Source organism: Pogoniulus pusillus, chromosome 26 (genome assembly GCF_015220805.1).
Source record: "Pogoniulus pusillus isolate bPogPus1 chromosome 26, bPogPus1.pri, whole genome shotgun sequence".
Lineage (NCBI taxonomy): Eukaryota > Metazoa > Chordata > Aves > Piciformes > Lybiidae > Pogoniulus > Pogoniulus pusillus.
The window spans coordinates 13,018,498-13,044,456 of NC_087289.1; the positions used below are offsets into that span (position 1 = coordinate 13,018,498).

Here is a 25,959-nt window from a genome sequence, read left to right on the forward strand (position 1 = left end):
TGCTAAAGATGATGCTGAAATAACCAGCACAGCCATAAGTGCCTCTTGCTCAGCCTGTAGGGACCTTCACCAGCCAGAGTCACAGGCAGGGCAGGCTTACAGTGTCATGGTGAAGGTGATCACTGCCTGAAGGTCTCCAGCAGCCCCCTTCCCTTGGGTTGCTTTGTAGAGCTATATCCTTCACCTGACACTGGGTTCACACCTGCGCTGAAACCTCTCTGGCCACCCCCACCCACCTGCAGATTGCTGTGCCCTAAGCCAGCTGGATGGAGGGAGAAGAGCCAACCCAAAGTCCTTCCAGCCAACTCCAGCCAGAAGCCCACTGTGGGCAAGCCCATGGCTCCTCTGCCTGGGCGATGCAGGCAGCAGGAGGGGAAGCACTTGATCCAGAAGATCAAGAAGGACTTGAGAGCAGCCCTGGAAGCAAGACCTCACTACTGGGCTTCTGTAAGTGCTGTGCTTGCATTGAGTTGACACAATGGGTGGACCAGCCCTAGCAGCTGCTGTCTAGGGACCCTGCCAGGGCTTGTGGGCCAGCTGAGGTGGTCGAGGGACTCTCATTTGATGTGCCAAAGCCAGCCTGAAGCTGGTCTTGGGGCAAGTAGCAAAGATGGGGACATGGAGCCTGGCACAGCAGCACGAAAGCAGCCCTTGGTAAAGCAAGCGGTGTCCTGGCTGCGGGGAGGTGACTCGGGAGGGACTCAATGCCATGAAGAGGTTCTGCAGAGGAAGAGGGAGGAGGATGACTGCTAACCTCTGCGGTAACGTAACGAAGGTGCAGCACGATGTTTCCTCCCGGCTGCAGGGCACGGACGGAGCAGGCTGGTCGCTGCTACTGACTCCCACTGCCCGCTGAAGGAGCTCGCCAGGCCACGCGTTGAGGAACGTTCGCTGCCCTGCAGCCCTGCGGCCGCTGCCGGGGCGCGGCAGGCGCTTGGCAGTGCCAGCGGCAGGCGCTCGGGGTGCCAGCGGCACTTCCCGGCAGAGCTGCAGACCTCAGAGCGGGACTCAGCAGGGACTTTCTGAGATTAGGCTACGCGAGGCAGGGGGCAGCCAGGACAAAGAAATTCAGCTTAGGCGGAATCCACATGCCACAACTTGGGAATTTTCCATCTGAAGCCCCTTGTCAAATGAAAAGCTCCTTACCCTGCTCTGCCTCATGCCTGAAGAGGGGTTCAGAGCCAAAGCGAAAGGCTTCCTAAAAATGGGCTGATCCAGGGAGGTGGGCCGATTGAGGAGCTGTTGAGAAACAAGGAAGGGCAAACAGCGTTAGGTCATTGCTTTGGCAAACACAGCCAGGGCTGCTCCTCTATAAATCGGGGAGAAAGCGGTTCCAGAGCCATCACAGGCTTGGAGGGGACAGTCTGTGACCAAGGCTGCTGCATCCCCCTCCCTGGAACCCGACTCCCTGCCCAAGTATGAAACTCGTACTCTCGACTGTGCTGTCCTTCGGGATAGTGGGTAAGTACTGCTGAGAGCAGCTTTGGGTGAAGAACAGTTAAAACCCCCCAGGCTGTCCCCCGGGGCAGAGCTCGTTCAGACCTGCGGTGTGCCCGACCCAGACGCCTGTTCAGGAAAAGCCAGGGCATCAAGCGTTGCTGGCTTCCATGGCTCTGCATCTCTGTCAACCACGGTGGTGTTTGAAGCGCTGGTGACAGCTGCTTTTTCCCTGGGCCAGCCCGTGGAGGCTGGAGTGAGACGTGCAGCTCCCCATCGCAAGCTGCTGAGCACAGAGCCGGAAAGGAGAAGGGATTCCGGGCACCCACTGCTGGGGACGAGAATGCTCAGGGCAGACTGACGGGGAGAAATCACCCTCCAGCCAACTGCTGTGCTGGAAGAGGAGGAGGGCTCCAGCCGGAGAGGGGGAGAAACTAGAGCAAAGCAAGACCACCTTGCCAAGCCTGCATGTGTGTTGGGTTAACCCTGAAGGCAGTGCATATAAAATAGAGCTTAAATACTGACTTAACCTCATGGTTAGACTCGATGATCTGAAAGCTCTTTTCCATCCAGAACAATTCTGTGACTGCCATTCTGTGCTCATGGCTTTGCTCCTACTCTGCTCCATCCTGCTGCTGCAGCTGCACTTTGCTTGGGCTCCTCTGCGTTTTATGCCTGAACTGTGCTTGCCCTGCTGGCAGTGACTACTTCTCTCCCTTCTCTCTGCTCACAGTTTTGGCAGGCAATAGGCAGGTAGCCACAGCAAGGAACTTGCTGCTATCCACACCTGACCTGGGGACCACGGCCAGGAAAATGAAGAGAGGAGATCCTTCCTCAGAGTAGCCAGCAGGTGTCATCCGATTCTTCTACTGGCCTCTGGAGGGAAGCGCTCCCGGTGCCGCTGGCATCGCAAAGTCCTCAAGCACCTCTGCTGAGTACTAGCATGAAATGAGGTTTTATTAATGGTGAAGAGTCCCTGCACGGAAGGAGCCAAAAAGCTCTGCAGTAGAGGCTCCTGCTGCCTTCTCAATGCTCATCTGCACAACTGGACTGACTCCCTCAGAATGTCCTTGTCCAGCCTCTGACAAGGGTAGGATCATTGCCAGCACCTGATTAAGGTGACCATGGCTTTTTGTGGTGAAGACTTGAAAGGTATAAACGGCAGCAGTAGGAATTAGGGCTAAGGATTCTCCCTGGGTCCAAATTCAGCATCTTCACTGAGAGGTGGGAAGATGTTGGCTGGCAGGGTTATGGCTCAAAACTCAAGTTAAAAAGAATATCTCAGAAGTGAAGGAGAAGATGGAGGTGAATCTGGAGATGTCTGAATGAAATGTGCCATCGAGGGTGAGGAGGGAGCAAGCTATGGATGCAGCCTCCTGGTCTGCACAATTCACAGCATTGTGGGCACACACCAAGTATTTGCTCAACTCTCTTGTCTGCAAAACCATAGAATCACAGAATCATTTTGATTTAAAAAGACCAAGACCTCCAAGATCATCAAATCCAACCAAGGGTGCCCCTAACCCATGTCCCTCAGCATCGTGTCTCTGCCTCTTTCAAACACCTCCAGGGATAAGGATTCAACCAGCTCTCTGGGGGGGGTCTGTTCCAGCATGTGCCAGAGTTCAGAAGTGTGCAGCACAGGCTGGCCACAACATAGTTGAACTGCAAGTTACCAGCATTTCTAGTGTTTAGGTTGATGAAGGAGGTGAGAGTCTGTGTCCACCTGAGGTCTTTGCTCACAGAGCAGCTAGTCAGATGCATTTAGTGGTTGGGGACTCTTAAGAAAGAGGATTGTTGGAGGTGCTGTGGCATTTCTGTTACTGGGTGCAGTGGAGGAAATGAGATACAGAAGACAGTTAAATGTATCAGATCTAGCTGCCAAAGAGGTCATGTGTGGCATCACACTGAAAATAGCTTGGCCAGGTCAGAGCTGCTCTCTCTCTCTGCTTCAGTGGACTGCCTTTCCTCCCTGTTTTTGCAAAGTCTTAGGTTTGATTTCCATGGAAACAAACGTGTGGATCTGTTCTCCTGCTGCTGTGGATGCTGCCCTGAACTCAGGTTGCTTGAATCATTATCTAGGGACAGAAATGATCGTCCCAGATAGTCTTGAAGGTGCATGTCAGACACAAAAAAACCCAACCAACAGATGACTTAGGAGATGTGCAAGGAAGATCCTACACTGGGCCTTCACCTGAGGCCAGGACTGCAGGGAACTGGAGATGTTTTTTGTCTTCACATAATGCCTTTCTGAAGGCACCATGGAGACTTTCAAACCTCACTTGGGCATGATGTGCAACCTACTTTAGGTGAACCTGCATTGGGTGGGGTGGGTGGCTGTGTTGGTCTAGATGATCTCCAGAGGTCTCTTTCAACACACCCCCCCACCTCCCCCCATTCTGTGATGCTTTGATTCTTCCTGAGAAGACATTAGTTACTTCTAAGAAATAACTCTGTGGTTATTTCTACAGCTCTGTGTTTTGCTGCTCCCCCCAAGGCGATCGTCAGATGGTGCACAATATCCTCACCAGAAACGAACAAATGCAACACCCTGAAGGACCTCATGCAACAAGAGAGTGTTGCATTGAGTTGCCTGCAGAAAGCAACATACCTCGACTGCATAAAAGCCATTTCGGTGAGTGGGCAGTGGATATCTGCTGGGCACTGAGGGTATTACAGAGCCTGGAGAAGATTGGGCTCTCCTGAGTCACTGCTTGTCACCTGAGATCCCCCTGTAGAGATAGACTCACCAATAAGGACCCACTTTTCCCTTTGCATGTCCTCACTCTATCCATTGGATCCAGTTTCCCTTTGCATGTCCTCACTCTGTCCATTGGATCCAGTTTCCCTTTGCATGTCCTCACTCTATCCATTGGATCCAGTTTCCCTTTGCATGTCCTCACTCTATCCATTGGATCCAGTTTCCCTTTGCATGTCCTCACTCTATCCATTGGATCCAGTTTCCCCTTGCATGTCCTCACTCTGTCCATTGGATCCAGTTTCCCTTGCATGTCCTCACTCTATCCATTGGATCCAGTTTCCCTTTGCATGTCTTCACTCTATCCATTGGATCCAGTTTCCCTTTGCATGTCCTCACTCTGTCCATTGGATCCAGTTTCCCTTTGCATGTCCTCACTCTGTCCACTGGATCCAGTTTCCCTTTGCATGTCTTCACTCTGTCCATTGGATCCAGTTTCCCTTTGCATGTCCTCACTCTATCCATTGGATCCAGTTTCCCTTTGCATGTCTTCACTCTGTCCATTGGATCCAGTTTCCCTTTGCATGTCCTCACTCTGTCCACTGGATCCAGTTTCCCTTTGCATGTCTTCACTCTGTCCACTGGATCCAGTTTCCCTTTGCATGTCTTCACTCTGTCCATTGGATCCAGTTTCCCTTGCATGTCCTCACTCTGTCCATTGGATCCAGTTTCCCTTTGCATGTCCTCACTCTGTCCATTGGATCCAGTTTCCCTTGCATGTCCTCACTCTGTCCATTGATCACAATCCTTTTGTCACTTAGAATAATGAAGCAGATGCCATTAGCCTGGATGGTGGCCACATTTTCGAGGCAGGCCTTGCACCCTACCAGCTGAAGCCTGTTGCTGCTGAGGTCTATGAACAAACTGGAGGTATATTTGCATGCAATGTTTTTAAGCCAAGTGATGGTAACACACTCATAGTGCAAAGACCATAAGGAGCCTCTACCTTGTTTCTTTTGGGTGTCTGAGGTCCAGATCCCAGTTACACCAGAATGTGAATCATCACCCATGGCCATAAGGTCACTGCAATGGAAATAGGCAGAACCAGTGCCCCATTTCTGATGTTAGACCTGGTGATAGTCATTGACTGGAATGGGCTGCCTGGGGGGGGGAGGTGGTGATTGAGTCACCAACCCTGGGCATGTTAAAAAGCTGTTTGGATGTGGTGCTTGGGGATATAGCTTAGGATGCATCTTGTAGAGTAGGGATATCGCTTGGACTTGGTGATCCTGAGGGTCTTTTCCAACCTGAATGTGTCTGTGATTTCTGTGATTCTGTCATCCTGTGATGATGCAGTGGCCATGGAAGGAGAACACCATCGACAGAAATCATGCCAGAAGCATGGCATAAAAAACTCTGCTGGTGGCAGAGAACTTTGCTTTCAGTGACCTTGAGCTGTGCTGGTAAAACAACAAGGTAGACAGCACAGACAATCTATCTTCTTGCACAGTCATCAAGAAAAGAGACCTGAAGAGGCAGCAATACTGCTGCTAGTGTTTGTGGAGGAAGGTTCAGTTGAGATTACTGAGGCAAGAGGTGCAGGTAATGCACAGAAAAGAGCAGCATAAAAAATGCTCTGCAGCAGTTTCTTCTGATAAGAGTTAATGTCGTTGCCCCATCCATGGTCGCCCTCTGCACCACACTGTCATAGAACCATAGAATCAGTCAGGGTTGGAAGGCACCACAAGGATCAGCCAGTTCCAAACCCCCTGCCATGCCCAGGGACACCCTACCCTAGAGCAGGCTGCACACAGCCTCAGCCAGCCTGGCCTTAAACACCTCCAGCCATGGGGCCTCAACCACCTCCCTGGGCAACCCATTCCAGCCTCTCACCACTCTCATGCTCAACAACTTCCTCCTCACATCCAGTCTGAACCTACCCATCTCCAGCTTTGCTCCATTCCCTCTAGTCCTGTAACTCCTGACAGCCTAAAAAGCCCCTCCCCAGAATTTTTGTACAAAGTATTTAAGGCCAGGCTGGATGAGGCTCTGGCCAGCCTGGCCTTAAATGCTTTGTGCCTCCCATCTTTGTCCTGGGAGCCAAACTGATGCTCTATCCCCATTTTTGTCTGTCTTCCCTCATGCAATCCCACCACATCCCAAAGGTCCCACTCTTTTCTGACTGCCCTGCAGCTCAGCCTGTTGGTCCACAACATTCAGGATATAAACAACACAGCAGAGTCACTGTCAACATGACAGCTAAGAAAATAGAGGTCTTGAATGGAAGGCTGTGGTCTGTACCACCCCTAAACCTCAGAGGTGTTCTTTATGTGAAGGACTAGGTAAAATTTCACAGACTAAGTGTAGAATGTCAGTCTTGGCCCCTCAATTCAAGAGAGATGTTGAGGTGCTGGAACATGTCCAGAGAGGGGCACCAAGGCTGGTGAAGGGCCTGGAACACAAACCCTATGAGGAGAGGCTGAGGGAGCTGGGGGTGTGCAGCCTGCAGAAGAGGAGGCTCAGGGCAGAGCTCATTGCTATCTGCAGCTACCTGAAGGGAGGCTGTAGCCAGGTGGGATTGGGCTCTTCTGCCAGGCAACCAGCAAGAGAACAAGGGGACACAGTCTGCAGTTGTGCCCAGGGAGGTCTAGGCTGGATGTTAGGAGGAAGTTGTTGGCAGAGAGAGTGATTGGCATTGGAATGGGCTGCCCAGGGAGGTGGTGGAGTCGCTGTCCCTGAAGGTGTTGAAGCAAAGCCTGGATGAGGCACTTAGTGCCATGGTCTGGTTGATTGGCTAGGGCTGGGTGCTAGGTTGGCCTGGATGATCTTGGAGGTCTCTTCCAACCTGGTTGATTCTATGATTCTATGATTACATGTGTGCTTCCTTGGGCAATGGTACTGGAGAGAAGATCTGCCAAAAAAGCCTTGGAAAAGTATCCTTATAAAACTATGGACACATCCAACAGCAGTTCAGTGGCAAAGCCTTTTGTGTGTGCTGCTATTTTAGGTCACTTTCTGTTCCAGTTAGTGCTGAGCAGTGCTGGCTGGACGTTGGCACTGTTGCTCACCCTTCAGTAAATCAGAAGGCTGTGAGTATTGAGACAGATTTGCTAACTATTCAGAAGTGCAGCCCTTAATTCTCTGAAGTCAGGGGTTTGGCAGGGTTTGGGACATTCACAGTTCCTGCTTTTTTTTCATTGCTCCCTTGCTTTTTCCTTCCTTGCAGGTTCCGCAACCAGCTACTATGCAGTGGCCGTTGTGAAGAAAGGAACAGACATCACCATAAATAACTTGCAGGGCAAGACCTCCTGCCACACAGGCCTGGGCAGATCTGCTGGCTGGAATATCCCAATTGGCACCCTCCTTCACCGGGGAGACATCAAGTGGGAGGGCAAAGACTCAGGCTCCATTGAACAAGGTGAGGTGGGAAATGAGCGGGCGTTCAGCCGGGAGTGGTGCTGCAGCAGGAACGGTGTTGTCTGATCTCCTCTGGAGGCCCAGGGGTGGCTCACAGAGCATTCACTGACAGTCCTTGTGCATTCCCTCCCTTCCAGGTCCTGGCAAAAGTGAATTTTAGACTAACCATTGCTTCTCTCTCGTCTGTAGCGGTGGCCAATTTCTTCTCTGCCAGCTGTGTGCCTGGTGCCACCACCGAACAAAAGCTGTGCCGCCAGTGCAAGGGGGATGCCAAAGTCAAATGCTCCCGCTCAGCGCCTTATTCTGGCTACTCTGGGGCTTTCCAGTAAGTCACTTGTCCTTTGGGCAAATTGCAGAACCACAGAATATATCTGCTTGGAAGGGACCTCCAAGATCATCCAGTCCAACCTTTGCTCCAGCACTGAAGGGCCGATACTAAACCGTGTCCCTGAGTGCCAGGTGCACACAATGCTTGAGCACCTCCATGGATGGTGACTCCACCATTGCTCTGGGCAGACCATTCCAATGTTTGAGAACCCTTTCAGTGAGGAAGCATTTCCTAGCATCCAACCTGAACCTCCACTGGTGCAGCTTGTTGCCATTTCCTCTAATCCTCTAATCCTGTTGCTTGCCACCCAGGAGAAGAGGCTGGACCCCTCCTCACTCCAACCTCCCTTCAGGGAGTTATAGAGGGCAATGAGGTCTTCCCTCAGCCTCCTCTTCTCCAGACTGAACACTCCCAGCTCCCTCAGACACTCCTTGTAGGTGATGTGCTTCGGGCTCTTCACAAGCCTCATTGCCTGCCTCTGGACATGCTCCATCCTCTCAACACCTTTCCTGTAGTGAGAGGCTCAGAAGTGAACACAGTACTGAGGTGTGGCCTCACCAGTGCTGAGCACAGGAGGATGATCACCTGCCTGTTCCTGCTGGCCACAGTGTTTCTAACACAAGCCAGGATGCTGTTGGCTTTCTTGGCCACCTGGGCACACTGCTGACTCATTCAGTTGACTGTCAAACAGTCCCTCCAGGTCCCCCTCCAAGTTTCAGCTTTGCAGCCAAACATCCCCAAGTCTGTAGCTTACCACAGGGTTGTTCTGAGCCAGGCACAGGACCTGACACTTGGCCTTGTTGAACCTCATCCAGTTAGCCTTGGCCCATGGACCTCACCTGTCCAGATCCTGTTGTACCTCTTCACTACCCTCTAGCAGATCAACACAACCACCCAGCTTGGTGTCATCTGGAAACTTACTGACAGATGCAAGTTTGTGTTAAAGCAGGAAGGGCTGTGCTGTAATCAAGGGTCCTGAAGAATCTGAATTCAGAGAACATCTGTGAGTGCTGGTAATTAGAGATCTAATTAGCACTAACTGGCAGGCAGCTGGCAGCAGATGAGAGAGGCAGCTGAGCTGAATGGTTTTGCACAGACATAAGAGTGTGAAGCATTAGCATTGTGCTAAATGTAACTGAGCTTCTTGGGCATTACTGCTCATCATTCCATTTTCCAGCAGCAAAGGCTTTTGGGGGGAGGATCACTGCTCTGTGCTTGCAATTTGTGCTGAAGTGATCTGCTGAAACAGGAGGTCCTCTGCTACCAGTCCCCTGCACCAGTACAGGTTAGGGGTTGGCCTGCTGGGAAGCAGTTCTATGGAGAAAGACTTAGGAGTGCTGGGGTCAGCAAGTTGCCCATGAGCCAGCAATATGCCTCCATGGCCAGGAAGGACAATGGTCTCCTGGGATGAATTAAGAAGAGTGTGGTAAGCAGGTTGAGGCAGGTTCTCCTACCCAGCCCTGGTGAGGTTGCATCTGGAGTATTGTGTCCGGCTCTGGGCGTCCCAGCTCAGAGGAACTACTGGAGAGAGTCCAGCACAGGGCTAGGAAGATGCTGAGCGGCCTGGAGCATCTCTCTTAGGAGGAAAGGCTGAGACACCTGGGGCTCCTTAGCCTGGAGAAGAGCAGCCTGAGAGATCTCAGTGCTCAGCTGGAGCTGAAGTGTGGAGGTCAAAGAATCATAGAATTAGTCAGGGTTGGAAGGGACCACAAGGAGCAGCCAGTTCCAACCCCACTGTCATGCCCAGGGACACCCTACCCTAGAGCAGGCTGCACACAGCCTCAGCCAGCCTGGCCTTAAACACCTCCAGCCATGGGGCCTCAACCACCTCCCTGGGCAACCCATTCCAGGCTCTCGCCACTCTCATGCTCAACAACTTCCTCCTCACCTCCACTCTGACTCTCCCCACCTGCAGCTTTGCTCCATTCCCCCCAGTCCTGTCACTCCCTGACAGCCTGAAAAGTCCCTCCCCAGCTTTTTTGTAGGCCCCCTTCAGATACTGGAAGGTCACAAGAAAGTCACCTTGGAGCCTCCTCTTCTCCAGGTCAAGAGGATGGAGCTGGGCTCTTTCCAGTGGTGCCCAGTGATCAAATAAGGGGCACTGGGCACCAACTAGAACTCAGGAGGTTTCACCTGAACTTAAGGAGGAGCATCTTTTCTGTGAGAATGTTGGAGCCCTGGAGCCAGGAAGTTGTGGAGTGTACTTCTGTGGACTCCTGCTCTGGGTGAACCTGCTTTAGCAGTGAGGTTGGACTAGATGATCTCCAGGGGTCCCTGCTAAGCCCTGTCATTCTTTGGTTCTGTGAGGTGGGGGCCACAATATCTCCTTTTTTAAACCCCTCTTCTGTTCCTCCAACCTGCAGATGTCTGAAGGATGGAAAAGGTGAAGTGGCTTTTGTGAAACACACAACTGTTCAAGGTAGGTCTCTGAGATTATTTGTTTCTCTGCTTTCTAGCCCAACCTCTCCCTGATGCTCCATCTTGCAAGTAGCCTACATGGTGCAGGCTTTCATTCCACCCCAAGTCAGCCCTAAACCTCTTCTCCTTTCACCTCTGGAAACACATTTTGCACAGTGTGGACTGTTATTGAGGGAGATGATTATGGACTATGATGAGGTCCACTTTTCATTCTCTGAATGGTTTGGAAGGGACCTCTCAACAACATCCAGTGCAACCCTCTTGCTAGAGCAAGATCACTCAGAGTCAATCAAACAGGAACACATCTAGGTGGGCTCAGAGTGCTTCCAGAGATGGAGACTCCACTACCTCTCTGGGCAGCCACATTTCAGAGCCAGCTGCAATGTTCTTGCAGCAAATGCAGGGTGAGCAATTCAGCAGTTAATTATGCTCCCCTTTGGGAGGGACCTGGGCAGGGAATTCAGCTCACAGCAAGAGTTTACTAACTCTGCACTTCTCAGAAGGTGGCCTGGCACACCCAGGACCATCAGTGAGCTCAGTGGACGACCACAGTGATGGTCATGAGGCAGGAACATTTGTCTTGCAAGGGGATGCTCAGCAGGGTGGGTTTGATCAGTCTAGGAAAATGATGGCTTTGGGGGCATCTCAGAGCAGCCTGCTTGTGCCTCCAAGGAAGCTAACAAGAGAGCAAGCCAAGATCTTTAAGGAGGTGGATAGAGGGAAGATGAGAAACAAGAATCATAAACCAAAACAAGAGAGATTTGGACCAGACACAAGGGATTTATTTTTCACTTGAGGACAGGTCAAGCAGTAGGACAGGTCAAGCAGTGGGGCAGGTTGCCAGCTGTGCACTTTCTGCCCTCAAGGATTTTCAGAAACCACCTGGAGCGACCTGATCTGCCCTTGCTTTCAGCAGGGGCTTGGACCAGAGATCTTCAGAGGTTCCTTCCCACTTGTGTTCTCCTGTAACCACATCATCTGGAACATGGGCTCTCTTTTCAGCCTTGGCAGTGGCTACCCACTGGCTTTCAAAGAACCATGTGTGGCTCTATTTGTGTGTGTGGCTCTGTTTGTATTTGTACCCGTGTGTGTCTCCATGTTCAGGCACAGAAATCCTCATACTGATGGGTTAACTATGAGAGAGGCAGAGATAACCTCTGATGTGTGTTCTTCTTGCATTGCCTTCCCTTCACCACCACCACTCTATGACCATTGTAAAGGAGGGGTGTGCCACCTGGTTTCTGCAAGCAATTCTCCCCTGAGCTTCAGCAGATAGAAATTCATTACAAAGATGCCTCAGACTGGTGGTTTTGGAGGAGCTTTTTTGGTGTGTGTCTGTTCTCTTGCTGGTGGAACTCATGGTTCCTTCCTTCCTCCAGAAAATGCCCCGGGGGAGAAGGATGAGTTCGAGCTCCTGTGCCTGGATGGCAGCCGCCAGCCTGTGGATAACTACAAATCCTGTCACTGGGCCAGGGTGCCTGCTCATGCTGTGGTGGCACGAGATGACAGCAAGATCGAGGACATCTGGAGCTTTCTCTCAAAAGCACAGGTATTATCAGGCTCCCCTTCCCTTCCCCTTCCCTTCCCCTCCCTTCCCCTCCCTTCCCCTCCCTTCCCCTCCCTTCCCCTCCCTTCCCCTCCCTTCCCCTCCCTTCCCCTCCCTTCCCCTCCCTTCCCCTCCCTTCCCCTCCCTTCCCCTCCCTTCCCCTCCCTTCCCCTCCCTTCCCCTCCCTTCCCCTCCCTTCCCCTCCCTTCCCTCCTTCTGTCTTTACTTGCTGTCTCAGCTTTCTGAGGTGTTGGAGTCACCATCCCTGGAGGTGTTGAAGCAAAGCCTGGATGAGGCACTTAGTGCCATGGTCTGGTTGATTGGCCAGGGCTGGGTGCTAGGTTGGACTGGATGATCTTGGAGGTCTCTTCCAATCTGGTTGATTCTATGAAGAGCTTTGCTATGGTCATCTGCTGATATATTTTTCCCTCATGGCAGGAGAAATTTGGTGTGGGCACAACCAGCAACTTCCATCTCTTTGGGCCACCTGGCAAGAAGGACCCAGGCCTCAAAGACTTGCTTTTCAAGGACTCGGCTGTCCAGCTGAAGCGCATCCCATCAATGATGGATTCCCAGCTCTACCTGGGCTATGAGTATTACAATGCCATCCAGAGCCTTCAGGAAGGTAGGCAGGGCATGAAACACTGCTGTCAAGGCAGCATGAGCTGCATGCAAGAGATGGGATCAGCAAACAGCTCTGGCCAAAAGGGTTTTTTTTTCCAAACACAGAGTTCTCTCCAAAACAGTTCCTCTGAAAGGTATTAGCATTAAACTGACACAATAGTCACAACCTTCACTTACATCAACAACAGGAATTTGCTGAGTCCAACATCAAAATGTCAGCCTCACTACAATGACGAGGGTGGAAAAATTCAGACACTTCACCTGTTGTCCCTTCACCACAATTGCAGCAATAAAAACTGCCCACAGTCATTCAGATGGTGGAAGTAATCCAGCATGGTCAGCACTGCTGCTTAGAAAAGCCATTTCTGGCATGCAAGAGGACACAACTTCCTGGGGCACCAGGTCCAGTGTTGGCCACTTGAGGAAAACAGCATTCTCTATCTCTGTCTAGACTCATCAAGCATTTACTGATGTCTTCTTTGGCTTTTCTGAGACTCAAGCATCCCACCTATGATGGACTGGATGATCTTGGAGGTCTCTTCCAACCTGGTTGATTCTATGATTCTAAGGCCAGGCTGGATGAGGCCTTGAGCAGCTAAATTTAGTTGAGAGGCATCCCTGGTAGGGAGGTTGGAGTAGATGATCTCTGAGGTCACTTCCAACCTAAGCCATTCTATGACTTCTATGACTATGGCCTCCAAAGCCTACTTAAAATGTATAGTTGCTCAAAGATGGCCATGGTGGCATTTATGGAAGGGTGTGATTGGACTTCATCAGTACAGACTATTCAGATGCCACCTCACAGAGACATAACTAGGTTGTATTTTTCCATCTTGGTCTTAACCTCATGGTTGTCTGGGCTGTGAGGTCTGGAGAATGCAGAATATACTACAGACAGCAATAACAAGCACCATTAATGGGCAGTGGCCTACTGGTTGTGATCTTCCATCTAACACAAATCTGTGTGAATGGCTCAGGTCATGCAGAAATTCTCCTGTGTGACCCCTAAGTTGATTTTTGAGCATCCTTCACCTCAAGAATCATTGCTTCCCTTGACAGCTCAGCGCTTATTAAACCAGAGCATCTTGCACGGGGCAGCAGCAGGTCTATGCATACACACAGTTTCACAGCTGTCCAGCTGCCCAGCAAGCAGCCTGGTTGTAGCCTGGTTGTAGCCTTATTGTTGAGCAGGGCTCTAGGCTTATCCTCTTTTTCCCTCTGCTGCCTTTGCAGATGATCTGAACTCCAACCGCAGAGAAAACAAGACCCGGTGGTGTGCAGTGGGCAAGAATGAGAAGAGCAAGTGTGACCTCTGGAGTGTGATGAGCAATGGGGATGTGGAGTGCACCGTGGCAGACAACACCAATGACTGCATCATTAAGATCATGGTATGGCTTTTTGTCCTCTCCTCGGCCCTGTGAAACATTCAGGTTTGCTGCTTTCAGCCATCAGTGCAGCTTGCTCTGGGTGATTCTGCTCTAGTAGAGGGGTTGGAGTAAGTGACATACAGAGGTCTCCTCCAGCTCCCACCATTCTGTGATTCTGTAATAGATGGGAGGGGGGGACTGGAGTTAGATTTTAAATTATAATACTGGGAGCTTTGTGAGAAGCTGTTCAATGTCTTTATTGATGATCTGGAGCAGGAGATTAAGTCCATCATCAGTAAGTTTGCAGATGACACCAAGCTAGGAGCAGGTGTGAAGCTGTTGGAGGGTAGGAGAGCCCTGCAGAGGGACCTTGCCAGGCTGGATGGCTGGGCAGAGGCCAGTGGGATGAGATTGAACAAGGTCAAATGCAGGGTTCTATACTTTGGCCACAACAACCCCAAGCAGTGCTACAGGCTGGGGACAGAGTGGCTGAGAGCAGCCAGGCAGAGAGGGACCTGGGGGTGCTGGTAGAGAGTAGCTGAACATGAGGCAGCAGTGTGCCCAGGTGGCCAAGAGAGCCAATGGCATCCTGGCCTGGATCAGGAACAGTGTGGCCAGCAGGACAGGGGAGGTTATTCTGCCCCTGTACTCAGCACTGCTCAGGCCACACCTTGAGTGCTGTGTGCAGTTCTGGGCTCCTCAATTCGAGAGATGTTGAGGTACTGGAAGGTGCCCAGAGAAGGGCAATGAAGATGGTGAGGGGCCTGGAGCACAGCCCTGTGAGGAGAGGCTGAGGGAGCTGGGGGTGTGCAGCCTGCAGAAGAGGAGGCTCAGGGCAGAGCTCATTGCTCTCTACAACTACCCGAAGGGAGGCTGTAGCCAGGTGGGGTTGGTCTCTTCTGCCAGGCAAGCAGCAACAGAACAAGGGGACACAGTCTCAAGCTGTGCCAGAGGAGGTCTAGGCTGGATGTTAGGAGGAAGTTGTTGGCAGAGAGAGTGATTGGCATTGGAATGGGCTGCCCAGGGAGGTGGTGGAGTCACCATCCCTGGAGGAGTTCTAGAAAAGCCTGGATGAGGCACTTAGTGCTATGGTCTAGTTGACTGGCTAGGGCTGGCTGATAAGTTGGCCTGGATGATCTTAGAGGTCTCTTCCAACCTGGTTGGTTGATGCTATGATTCCTGGGGAGGAGAGCTGCTGCTGGACACGGTAACAAGTGCACAGGAGTGACCATCTCAGACGGCTCCCTGTGTCAGTCGTACTTCATCTGTCCAGATGTTCAGGGATGGCCTATCCTGTGCTTTCAGCCCCAAGCCCTTCTGCCTTTCCTCAAGCACTTCCACTGCAGTCTGAGTTCTGAAAAGCATTGGGCTGGGGACAGACAGGGTCGTTTCATCACTGCCCTGTTTTCCTTGCAGAAAGGTGAAGCAGATGCTATCAGCGTCGATGGAGGTTTTGTCTACACTGCTGGTGTGTGTGGCTTGGTGCCAGTGATGGGAGAAAACTACGATGGTAAGCACAGCCCAGGCTGCCCCTCTGGGTCCCAGGTAGTGGAGACTGAGCTGGTGCAAAAGAATTGGTTTAATTCTGTAATCTAGAAATCAGCTCCAGTGCTGTGCACCATGCTGCACTGAGACAGCTCTGCTGATTGCTGCACACCTCAGTTTTCCTTGGGAGGCTGGGTGTCAGTAGTCAGGAGCACAATGACCTCCACCTCCTCTCTCCTTTGAGATCTCTCTTTAAGATCATGGATGGTTGGACTCAATGATCTTAAAGGTCTTTTCCAACCCAAACCAATTCTCTGATTCTTCAGTTTAATCACAAGGACCCTGTCCTCCAGCACCAGCCTCGGTGAAACTGGTTCTGTAAGCTTAGGGGAGCAGGTGGAGGTCATGCTTTGTTGTGCTGATGCACAAGGTGAACAATATTGTTGGGACCCCCTTACTTTTTCCCATACTTGCTGTTTTATTCAATATCCACTGTCTTTTCCTTCCCTCTTTAAAGAGCTACAGCTTTTCATTCTGCCCAAGTCCTCCTGTATTCCTCCACCTGCTGCTGTTCTGCCACTCTCCATTTCTGCATCCCAGCAGAGGGTCCAGCTGAGAGCTACGAGGATGATGAGGGGACTGGAGGGCATGGCTTATGAGGAGAGGCTGAGGGACTTGGGACTTTTTAGTCTGGAAAAGAGAAGACTGAGAGGGGATTTAATAAATGTTTATAAGTACCTGAGGGCTGGCCAGGAGCAGGGGGACAGGCTCTGCTCACTGCTCCCTGGGATAGGACAAGGACCAGTGCGGGTAAGTTGCAGCACAGAAGGTTCCGCCTTAACACAAGGGGGAACTTCTTTACTGTAAGGGTCACAGAGCACTGGCACAGGCTCCCCAGAGAGGTTGTGGAGTCTCCTTCTCTGGAGCCTTTCAAGGCCTGTCTGGATGCATTCCTGTGTGATCTGTGTTAGATAGCATTGTCCTGCTCTGACAGGGGGACTGGACGCGATGGTCTCCATGGGTCCCTTCCAACCCCTAACATCCTGTGAGCCTGTGAAGGTGTTACCTGAAATAGTTATTTCTAGAATGAATTTGCTCCAGAAAGTAGTGAGATCAATCTTTCCTTGGATTTGCCAAAGCTTTTGTCTAATGTCTTCTTTATTGTTTCTTTCCCCCATCCCTCAGATTACAGCCAATGCAGCAAAGCAGGAGGAGAACCAGGTAATTACTACCAGCAGACACCAGTCCTGAGGAGAATTTTGCTCTAAGGAGAAAAATCTATGTGGCAGTCAGGAGTGGGAAACAACTGGCCAGTCTCTACACAAAGATCCACTGTGTCCAATGTAGACATTGAAAATTTGTGAGACAAATTTGTGAGTCAGAGGGAAGAGGTCTACAAGCAGACATCAGGGCACAGCATGGGGCAGTAGCAGATTTGTGTGTAGTGGCTGCTATCTGGAGTACACTCACACCATAGCTGTGCTAAGGGAAAGAGAGTCTGGGTTGTAGCATAAGGAAATTGTCCTCTGTGGAAATGGGAAGAGGGAAAGGAGAGAAGGGGGTTGTCCTTAGCTAAAGAGGAAACAAGAAATCCTCATGCATGTCTTGCTATAGGCAAGGCCTGGGGCAGCAGCAGAGATTTGTGCATAGTGGCTGCTACCTGGAGCACAGTCACACCATAACTGTGCTAAGGGAAAGAGAATCTGGGTTGTAGCATAAGGAAATTGTCCTCTGTGGAAATGGGAGGAGGGAAAGGAGAGAAGGTGGTTGTCCTTTGCTAAAGTGGAGACAAGAAATCCTCATGTATGTTTTGCATACCCAAGTGTTGAGAGTTTTTGGGGGCAGGGAAATGTCAGGGATAATAATTTTCCTGGAGCACGGGTGGGGTAGATGCATAACATCTGCAAACTCTTCTGTTGTCACCAAATCATTTATAAGCCCAAAGTATTTCTCCTGGGCTGTTCATAGGTGCCCTCTGCTGAGTGGAGTCAGTGCTGTTGTAAGGGAGTACAGTGGGATCTTCAGATTAATTCTCCTTTGATTTTTGTCTTCTGAAAGCATCCTACTTTGCTGTGGCTGTCGTGAAGAAATCTGACAGTGGCATCACCTGGAAGAACCTGCAGGGCAAGAAGTCATGCCATACTGCTGTGGGGAGAACTGCTGGCTGGAACATCCCTATGGGCTTGATCCACAACATGACAGGGAACTGCAATTTTGGTGAGTTGAGATTTGCATCCCTTTCTTCCAGCTGGGAATCTGCTTGCAAAAATGCTTTCCCATCTGCATCTCCCTGTCAGAGTTTCTCGTGCCTCAAAGTTTCTTGCCTAGAGCTGGAAATGGAGAAGATTCTGTAACTTCAGGTTTCACTGAGCAAAGTATTAGGCTGTTGGTAACTGAGCTTTAAAGCAAGATACCACATGTCACCTGCTCGGGGGGAGGCTTTGCCTTCTTTTCATGTCTCTTCCCAGTCCAGAACCATGGTTAGAGATTTCCTTTTCATCTGGGTCGAGGCAATCCCAAGCACAAATCCAGGCTGGGCAGTGAGCATGCTGGAGCCCTGGAGCAGGCTGCCCAGAGAGGTTGTGGAGTGTCCTTCTCTGGAGAGTCTCTCCTTCCTAGAGGCTTGGCCTGGGTCTGTGTGAGCTGGGAGTAGTTTGCAGTAAAAACCTTCTTCCTTTCCCACCAAGACACTGCCTGTTCCAGCTGACCCTTAGACACACTCGTGATGGTTTAGTGCAAGGGCTAAACTCCCCCATTAGCCCCCACTTCCCCTTCTATCTCCTTTCTCTTTACCAGGAGATAAGAAAAGGAGGGGGGAAAAAAGGCAGAGGGAGAGTTTTCAGTTGATTTACACAGAATGTTTTACTCTCCCTCCTACAAAGGTGTGAGATGACAGCAGTATATATAGAGAGCAGGAGAAAAAGGGAAAGGAATACCTGTCTGAATCCCAGAGCAGGCAGAACTGCTGCCACCTACCCAGGGACCAGACAAGCCAGTGGTGAGGGTGAGGGCAAGGGTGAGGGTGAGCAGTCCTCCCTCTTCTGGGTCATAACAGCTATGAATGCAGTGGTTGTAAATTCATTATTCTGATGGTGGGGAATATATGGAATCACAGAATGGTTTAGGTTGGAAGGACCTCAAGGATCATCCAGCTCCAACCCCCTGACATAGGCAGGGACACCTCCCACTAGAGCAGGTTGCTCAAGGCCTCATCCAACCTGGCCTTGAACACCTCCAGGGAGGAAGCATCCACAACCTCCCTGGGCAACCCATTCCAGTGTGTGTGTGTGTATACATATATATAAATATAGACATGCTCTGTGGTGCAAACCACTACACTGCTTCACTGTCAGTAACAACAAGTTTCATAGGGAATACTGGATGGAGGCTGTAGCCAGGTGGGGTTGGTCTCTTCTGCCAGGCAACCAGCAACAGAACAAGGGGACACAGTCTCAAGTTGTGCTGGCAGAGGTCTAGGCTGGATGTTAGGAGGAAGTTCTTTGCAGAGAGAGTGATTGGCATTGGAATGGGCTGCCCAGGGAGGTGGTGGAGTTGCTGTCCCTGGAGGTGTTGAAGCAAAGCCTGGATGAGGCACTTAGTGCCATGGTCTGGTTGATGGGTTAGGGCTGGGTGCTAGGTTGGACTGGATGATCTTGGAGGTCTCTTCCAACCTGGTTGATTCTATGATCTGCTGTGCCCTGAATCTTGTTCCTTCTCCCAGCCAGTTTCCAGCTCCCAGTGCCACCCAGCTAACCCAAATCCAGCGTTTGTCATGTGTTATTAAAAGCAAACCTAACTTTTCAATGCAGGAAAAGTGATTTCTTTCCCCCTCCCCCATCCTTGCCTTCAGATGAATACTTCAGTAAGGGCTGTGCTCCTGGGTCTCCCCGCAACTCCCGGCTCTGTGAACTCTGCAAAGGCTCAGAGGGGGTCCCACCTGAGAAGTGCGTTGCCAACAGCCATGAGAAATACTATGGGTACACTGGAGCCTTACGGTAGGTGCTGGAAGCATCCAGGCTGCTTTCAACTACTCTGGGTCTAATGACAGAGTTTATGGGTAGAGCACAGAATCAGAGAATGGTTTAGGTCGGAAGGGACCTCAAGGATCATCCAGTTCCAACCCCCTGACATAGGCAGGGACACCTCCCACTAGAACAGCTTGCTCAAGGCCTCATCCAACCTGGCCTTGAACAGCTCCAGGGAGGTTGTGGAGCACAGAATCACCCAATGTGATCTTCGATCACATTGGGTGATTCTGTGCTCCACAACCTCCCTGGGCAACCTGTGCCAGTGTCTCACCACCCTCACTGCAAAGAACCCTTTCCTAACATCTACTTTGAATCTCCCCTCTGCCAGTTTAAACCCATTACCCCTTGTCCTGTCATCACCAGCCCTTGTCAATAGTCCCTCCCCAACCTTCCTGCAGGCCCCCTTCAGATACTGAAAAGGTACTTTGAGGTCTCCTCGAAGCCTTCTCTTCTCCAGGCTGCAGAGCCCCAGCTCTTGTAGCCTGTCCTCATAGCAGAGCTTCTCCAGCCCTCTGATCATCTTCATGGCCCTACTCTGGACTCACTCCTGAAGTTTGATGTCCTTCTTATGTTGGGGGCTCCAGAACTGCACACAGTACTCCAGTTGGGGTCTGATGAGAGCAGAGTAAAGGGGCAGAATCCCCTCCCTTGCCCTGCTGGCCACACTGCTCTTGCTGCAGCCCAGGACTCGGTTGGCTGTCATGTGGATGCTGCTTTGCTGACCTCTTTTTCTCCATGACACTGCTGAAGGTCTGTCTGTCTGTGTGTCTGTAGTGTTATATGCTTTACCTTTTTTCTTTTAAAATGTAAGCAGTTCCTATTCTGTAAAACTTGTGCCATGGTGTCTAGGTCTAGGGAGAGTCTCCTCTCCCCCTATTCTGCTCTGGTGAGACAACACCTGGAATACTGTGTCCAATTTTGGTTTCACCAACTCAAGGGAGACAGGGATCTGCTGGAGTCTAAGAGAGGCTATGAGGATGACTAGAGGATGTCAACATCTCTCCTGTGAAGACAGGCTGAGACCTGAGGTTGTTTAGTCTGGAGAAGAGAAAGCTGAGAAGGAAAGCTGACTCTTAGTATGAGGAGTGGGTGTCAGAGTGAAGGTGCCAGGCTCTTTTTGGTGGTGCCCAGTGATAGGACAAGGAACAATGGGTACAACCTAGAATACAGGAGGTTCCACCTCAACATGAGGAGATGTTTATGGTGAGGGTGATGGAGCCCTGGGGCAGGTTGCCCATAGTGGTTGTGGAGTCTCCTTCTGGGGAGACCTTCAAAACCTTCCTGGATGTGTTCCTGTGTGACCTGCCCTAGGTGGTCCTTGCTTTGATGGAGGGTTGGACTTGATAATATCTGGAGGTCTCTTCCAACCCCTAACATTCTGTGATTCTGTGGTGCCTTGGGGTAAACCTGGAGTGACACAAGTGTTCTGGCCCTGGGGTAAACCTGGAGTGACACAAGTGTTCTGGCCCTGGGGTAAACCTGGAGTGACACAAGTGTTCTGGCCCTGGGGTAAACCTGGAGTGACACAAGTGTTCTGGCCCTGGGGTAAACCTGGAGTGACACAAGTGTTCTGGCCCTGGGGTAAACCTGGAGTGACACAAGTGTTCTGGCCCTGGGGTAAACCTGGAGTGACACAAGTGTTCTGGCCCTGAGGTAAACCTGGAGTGACAAAAGTGTTCTGGCCTTGGGGTAAACCTGGAGTGACACAAGTGTTCTGGCCCTGGGGTAAACCTGGAGTGACACAAGTGTTCTGGCCAGACCTCCTACAATAACAGCAGTCCTACAATGCTAACACAAAGAAGAAGTATTAAAAGATGGGGACCTCCAAAGATGCTGCCACTGCACACTCCCTGTTATAAAGGCTGCTTGTCTTGCCTTGCTAAAATGAGCTATCCTCTCAACACTGCAGAGACCAGAGCCCAGCCCCAAAGCATCTCTTCTATACCTGCTCAGTATCAGCTCAAGTCTAAGTAATTCATAATGGGCAGGAATTTAATAAGATAATTAAACTTACTTCATTTACATCTGGTAGGCAAAAGACCCTGCTTCAGAGTTTGCAGCCCTTGTGGTGCAAGTCAGTGTTCTTACAAAGCTACTCACACCTGCAGGCAGCCACTGCAGAAAGCAAAGCAGGTGCTGAAGCTAGCCAAGCTGCTTCTTTCTGACACTAAAATGCAGTCCCACTTATCACGTGAAAAGGATGCACTTTCCCCCCCAGAATGCATTCAAAGACTGTGTCTCAGATGCCTTTAAAATATCCATGTCAGGGCTCCTAAGCCTACCTATCCCCAGAGATGAATCAAATCTGTGGAGAGAAAAGGGCCAGGATTTAAGCACACACATCAGCTGCCTTTCTTTGTACTTCCCAGGTGTCTGGTCGAGCAGGGTGATGTGGCCTTTATTAAGCACACAATCGTTGAAGAAAACACTGATGGTAGGTGGTTAATCTGTTGCATGGATCTTGGTAGGGCTGCCTTCTTTTTGTTCCTATTGAGCAGGTGATGCTGCTATTACCTTCTGCAATCTGTCAGTCTCACCCCTCCTGCAGAAGCAGAATTCAAATGCCTTCTGCCCAGGGTGACTCCTTCCAGGCATTTCTGCAGGGACACTTTCCCACTTCCCTGCAAGCTATCACTTAATTTCAGCAGCAGTCCCTTAACCACACACTTCTACCTTGACATCTTTCTTCAGCACTGTAGCTCCCCACTCACCTGAAAATGTGCAGGTCACATTTCTGAAGGCACCAGCTGAAGTTTTTGGGGAACAAGGCAAGAAAGGAGATGTAACTAAATCTCCCTGCCTGCTCTGATTGTCCAACTCATCCCACTGACTTCTCCTGAGTTTTACTTATGGCCTCCTTTGTACCAGCCAAGTCTGCAGGTGTGACTGCACGCAGGCACCTTGCTCAGATGTTGTGAGGCTGGTGGCCTTCTGCTAAATGAGCTCTCTGAATCTCCAAACCAATTCCTTTCAAAGGCAAAAATAAAGAAGACTGGGCCAAAGGTCTGAAGATGGACCAGTTTGAGTTGCTGTGCACTGACGGCCGACGGCAGAACGTCATGGCTTACAGGGACTGCCACCTGGCCAAAGTTCCTACCCACGCTGTCATCACACGTCCTGAGAAAGCCAAAAAAGTCCGTGAGCTGCTGGAGAGGCAAGAGGTTAGTAGGGCTGAGAGTGGAAGACATCTTTAGGGTTGGTTTTATGCAGCATATTTGCATTTTCAGAGCAGTGGTGCTGCGAGTTTCCTTCACCTGGAAGACTTTAACCCACTGCAGCACTGTCCCTCAGCCTCCCACTTCCTCCATCCCACCCAAGCTGCTTTACTTCAGTGCACTTTTAGCACCATTTACATACATACATTTATTATATCCATACATACATAGTACATTACTGTCTACAACTATCTGAAGGGGCATTGTAGCCAGGTGGGGGGTGGCCTCTTCTCCCAGGCAACCAGCAATAGAACAAGGGGACACAGTCTCAAGTTGTGCCAGGGTAGGTATAGGCTGGATATTAGGAAGAAGTTCTTCACAGAGAGAGTGATTTCCCATTGGAATGGGCTGCCCAGGGAGGTGGTGGAGGCACCGTCCCTGGAGGTGTTCAAGCAAAGCCTGGATGAGGCACTTAGTGCCATGGTCTAGTTGATTGGTTAGGGCTGGGTGCTAGGTTGGACTGGATGATCTTTGAGGTCTCTTCCAACCTGGTTGATTCTATGATTCTATGATTCTACAGATATGCCTGTATTTGCTAAACATGTACATATTCGTGTGCATACTTAGCAAACACACCTGTAGGGAACAGCCCAGTTGCAGTGGTTGCTGTTATCATGCTATACTTCTTGGGTTGTGTTCCTGTAGGTGTGTTTCAGAAACTTCTCTGAGGAGGCTGAGTCAGGCAGAGCCCTGCAGGAAAGCAGCAGCCCTGCACACACATCTTAGAGCTGCTGGTGTAAAAGGCAGCCAGGTTCAACCAGCTCTGTGGGATTTTACACTGGAAATGTTTATATTGCTCCACCATCAGGATCTGCTAAGGGGCAGCAGGAAGTCAGCTGCTTTGACTTTCAACTCATGGCCCAGGCATAGCACCTGCTGGCAGCATCCAGCAATGGTCTCTGCATGTAGTGACTCTGAAGTGGAAATAAAATTGCTTAGACAGGTGTGCCACAACTGAAACAGCCTTCATCTAAGCATCTGGACAGAAGATGCAATCCTAAATTTCTGGAGCATGGTTGGGGACTTTCCAGAGTAATGGTGAAGGACTAGGACTAAGAGCTAGGCTTTTAAGAGCTGGGTCTTGCCAGCTTCCTACTTTCTCCATACACTTCCCTCTTTCTGCCTTTATTCCAGAAACTCTTTGGAACAAAAGGAGTGGCAAATGACAAGTTCAAGATGTTTGAGTCTCAAACCAAGGACCTTCTCTTCAAAGACTTGACCAAGTGTCTGATCAAACTCCGTGATGGAATAACATACAAGGAATTCCTTGGAGATCAATACTATGCTTCAGTAGCTAGCCTCAACACCTGCAATCCATCAGGTAACTCTAAGAGCCCAGGACAAGTCCACGAATTGCTGTTCTTGGTCTCCTGGGCACATTTTTCTATGGGATGAACACATTTCCAAGCAATTACATTGTTGGTGTGGCTGGATGTGTGCTGGTGAGCTGCAGTGTTTAAAGGCAGCATTTTGAATTCTCCCATCATTTTCCTTTTCAGATCTCCTCCAGGTGTGCACCTTCCTTGAGGAAAAGTAGTGAGATGTGAAGGACCCTTGCTGGAAGGGAAGGAAACCTCAAGCCATGACTCCTCCTGTGCCCTCAGCACCAAACACCGACCCACAGAGGGCCCTTTGCCTTCACCGCTTTTTCTGCCCTTCCTCATCACTCTGAAAGTGGCTGTTTGAGACTTTACTGTTCTCTACTGCTATCACAGCAAGAAATAAAATCTCAGATCTAAATAGGTGTCCTGAGAGTCTTCAAAATGCTTACCCACTCCTTCCTCAGTACCTCTCCCTGCAGGACACTGCCAATGTGGCCATTGCCACTTCATAGAGTCAGCCAAGTTGGAAGAGACCTCCAAGATCATCCAGGCCAACCTAGCACCCAGCCCTAGCCAGTCAACTAGACCATGGCACTAAGTGCCTCAGCCAGGCTTTGCTTAAACACCCCCAGGGATGGTGACTCCACCACCTCCCTGGGCAGCCCATTCCAATGCCAATCACTCTCTCTGCCAACAACTTCCTCCTAACATCCAGCCTAGACCTGCCCTGGCACAACTTGAGACTGTGTCCCCTTGTTCTGTTGCTGGTTGCCTGGCAGAAGAGACCAACCCCACCTGGCTACAGCCTCCCTTCAGATAGTTTAGACAGCAACGAGCTCTGCCCTGAGCCTCCTCTTCTTCATGCTGCACACCCCCAGCTCCCTCAGCCTCTCCTCATAGGACTTTTGTTCCTTTACTTTAGGCTACTGCTGCCCCTTTAGAGAAATTTATTTCAACATTTGCCAAAGCAAAATTAATTAAATGTGCTCTAGAGCCTAATTAGCAGACATTAGCTTCACCCAGGTTATCCCATTAATTACCCAGAAGATGACAGCTGTCCTGCATAGTAGGCACACAGACCTCCTGTGTCTGTCAGGGAAGTGGAAGGGTGGAAAAGGATAAAAAACAAAACTGGAGGAAAAGAAAAAAAGGGGGGGAAAAAAGCCAAGCCAGTGGTTGTAAGATGATGTGGTTGGAAGTTAATTTTTATTAGGCAATACTTTTAGAACATGTGTAAGTACACTGATGGGGAGAATACAGGGTTAGACTTCCTTCCTGCAAAAGGAAGTCTAGGGCTTACTTAGAAGTGCATGTCTGGGGAGTTTTGTCCAACGTGCTGCTGACCTGAAAACAAACCTGTGAGTAGGCAGCCTGGCTGCGATCCAGGGTGAAAACAAAGAGGCAAGGCATAAACATCTGCAGAGGCTCCTTCTTCACAGGAGCAGAGTCTAGGGTAATCCAGCAGGTCTCAACCCTGCTGTCAAATCAGGCATGAAGGAGGTGCAGAGGGCAGAAAGGTGGTATAAAGATCTTCCAGCTTAGAGGGAAACCACAGTGAAAGGCCTAGCTCTGTCTTACTGCTGCCTGGTACAAAGGTGATCATCAGAGAGAGTGCATTGGAATGGGCTGCCCAGGGAGGTGGTGGAGGCACCGTCCCTGGAGGTCTTCAAGACAAGCCTGGATGAGGCACTCTGTGCCATGGTCTGGTTGACTGGACAGGGCTGGGTGCTAGGTTGGACTGGATGATCTTGGAGGTCTCTTCCAACCTGGTTGATTCTATGATTCTTCTCCAAGCTCAACAAATCCTGGCCCCTCAGCCTTGTTCCATAGCCTGAGTCTCCATCCTATTGCCCATCTTGGTGGCTCTCTTCCACGTATGCTATCACTCATGGATACCTTGCTTGGATCAGAGCACCTAAAACCAGACACAGTATCTAGACACGGCCAGAAATCTCACGATGCTTTGTGTGTCAAACTAAGGACCTGATGCTAGACTGAGGGGCAAAACCACTTCCTGCACCTCCGGAGACCTCACAGAATAGCAGGGATTGAAAGGGACCTCCAGAGATCACCT

General features: G+C 50.5%; 1 protein-coding gene across 2 annotated transcripts; it reads left to right on the forward strand.

Moving 5' to 3' along the window:
• The first annotated feature begins 341 nt into the window (after positions 1-341).
• Positions 342-24,303, forward strand: TF (transferrin). 2 transcript variants are annotated; one of them, XM_064165059.1, is made up of 17 exons: positions 342-447; positions 3,909-4,072; positions 4,957-5,065; positions 7,362-7,553; positions 7,742-7,877; positions 10,244-10,299; positions 11,678-11,847; positions 12,283-12,469; positions 13,702-13,856; positions 15,252-15,345; positions 16,506-16,541; positions 17,379-17,537; positions 19,171-19,315; positions 21,718-21,782; positions 22,325-22,509; positions 23,698-23,884; positions 24,063-24,303. In XM_064165059.1, the coding sequence occupies exons 1-17, from the start codon at positions 357-359 to the stop codon at positions 24,098-24,100; spliced, it is 2,169 nt and encodes a 722-aa protein (XP_064021129.1). In that variant the 5' UTR covers positions 342-356; the 3' UTR covers positions 24,101-24,303. The 2 variants fall into 2 exon arrangements, with proteins under 2 accessions (XP_064021129.1, XP_064021130.1); XM_064165060.1 differs by lacking the exon at positions 342-447 and adding an exon at positions 1,333-1,461.
• Positions 24,304-25,959: the final 1,656 nt, after the last annotated feature.

Coding starts and splice junctions, on each gene's coding strand:
- TF (XM_064165059.1), top strand. CDS start 357: ATGCAGGCAGCAGGAGGGGAAGCACTTGATCCAGAAGATCAAGAAGGA. Junction 7,554..7,741: donor CTCAGGCTCCATTGAACAAG/GTGAGGTGGGAA, acceptor TCTCGTCTGTAG/CGGTGGCCAATTTCTTCTCT. Junction 16,542..17,378: donor CAAAGCAGGAGGAGAACCAG/GTAATTACTACC, acceptor GTCTTCTGAAAG/CATCCTACTTTGCTGTGGCT.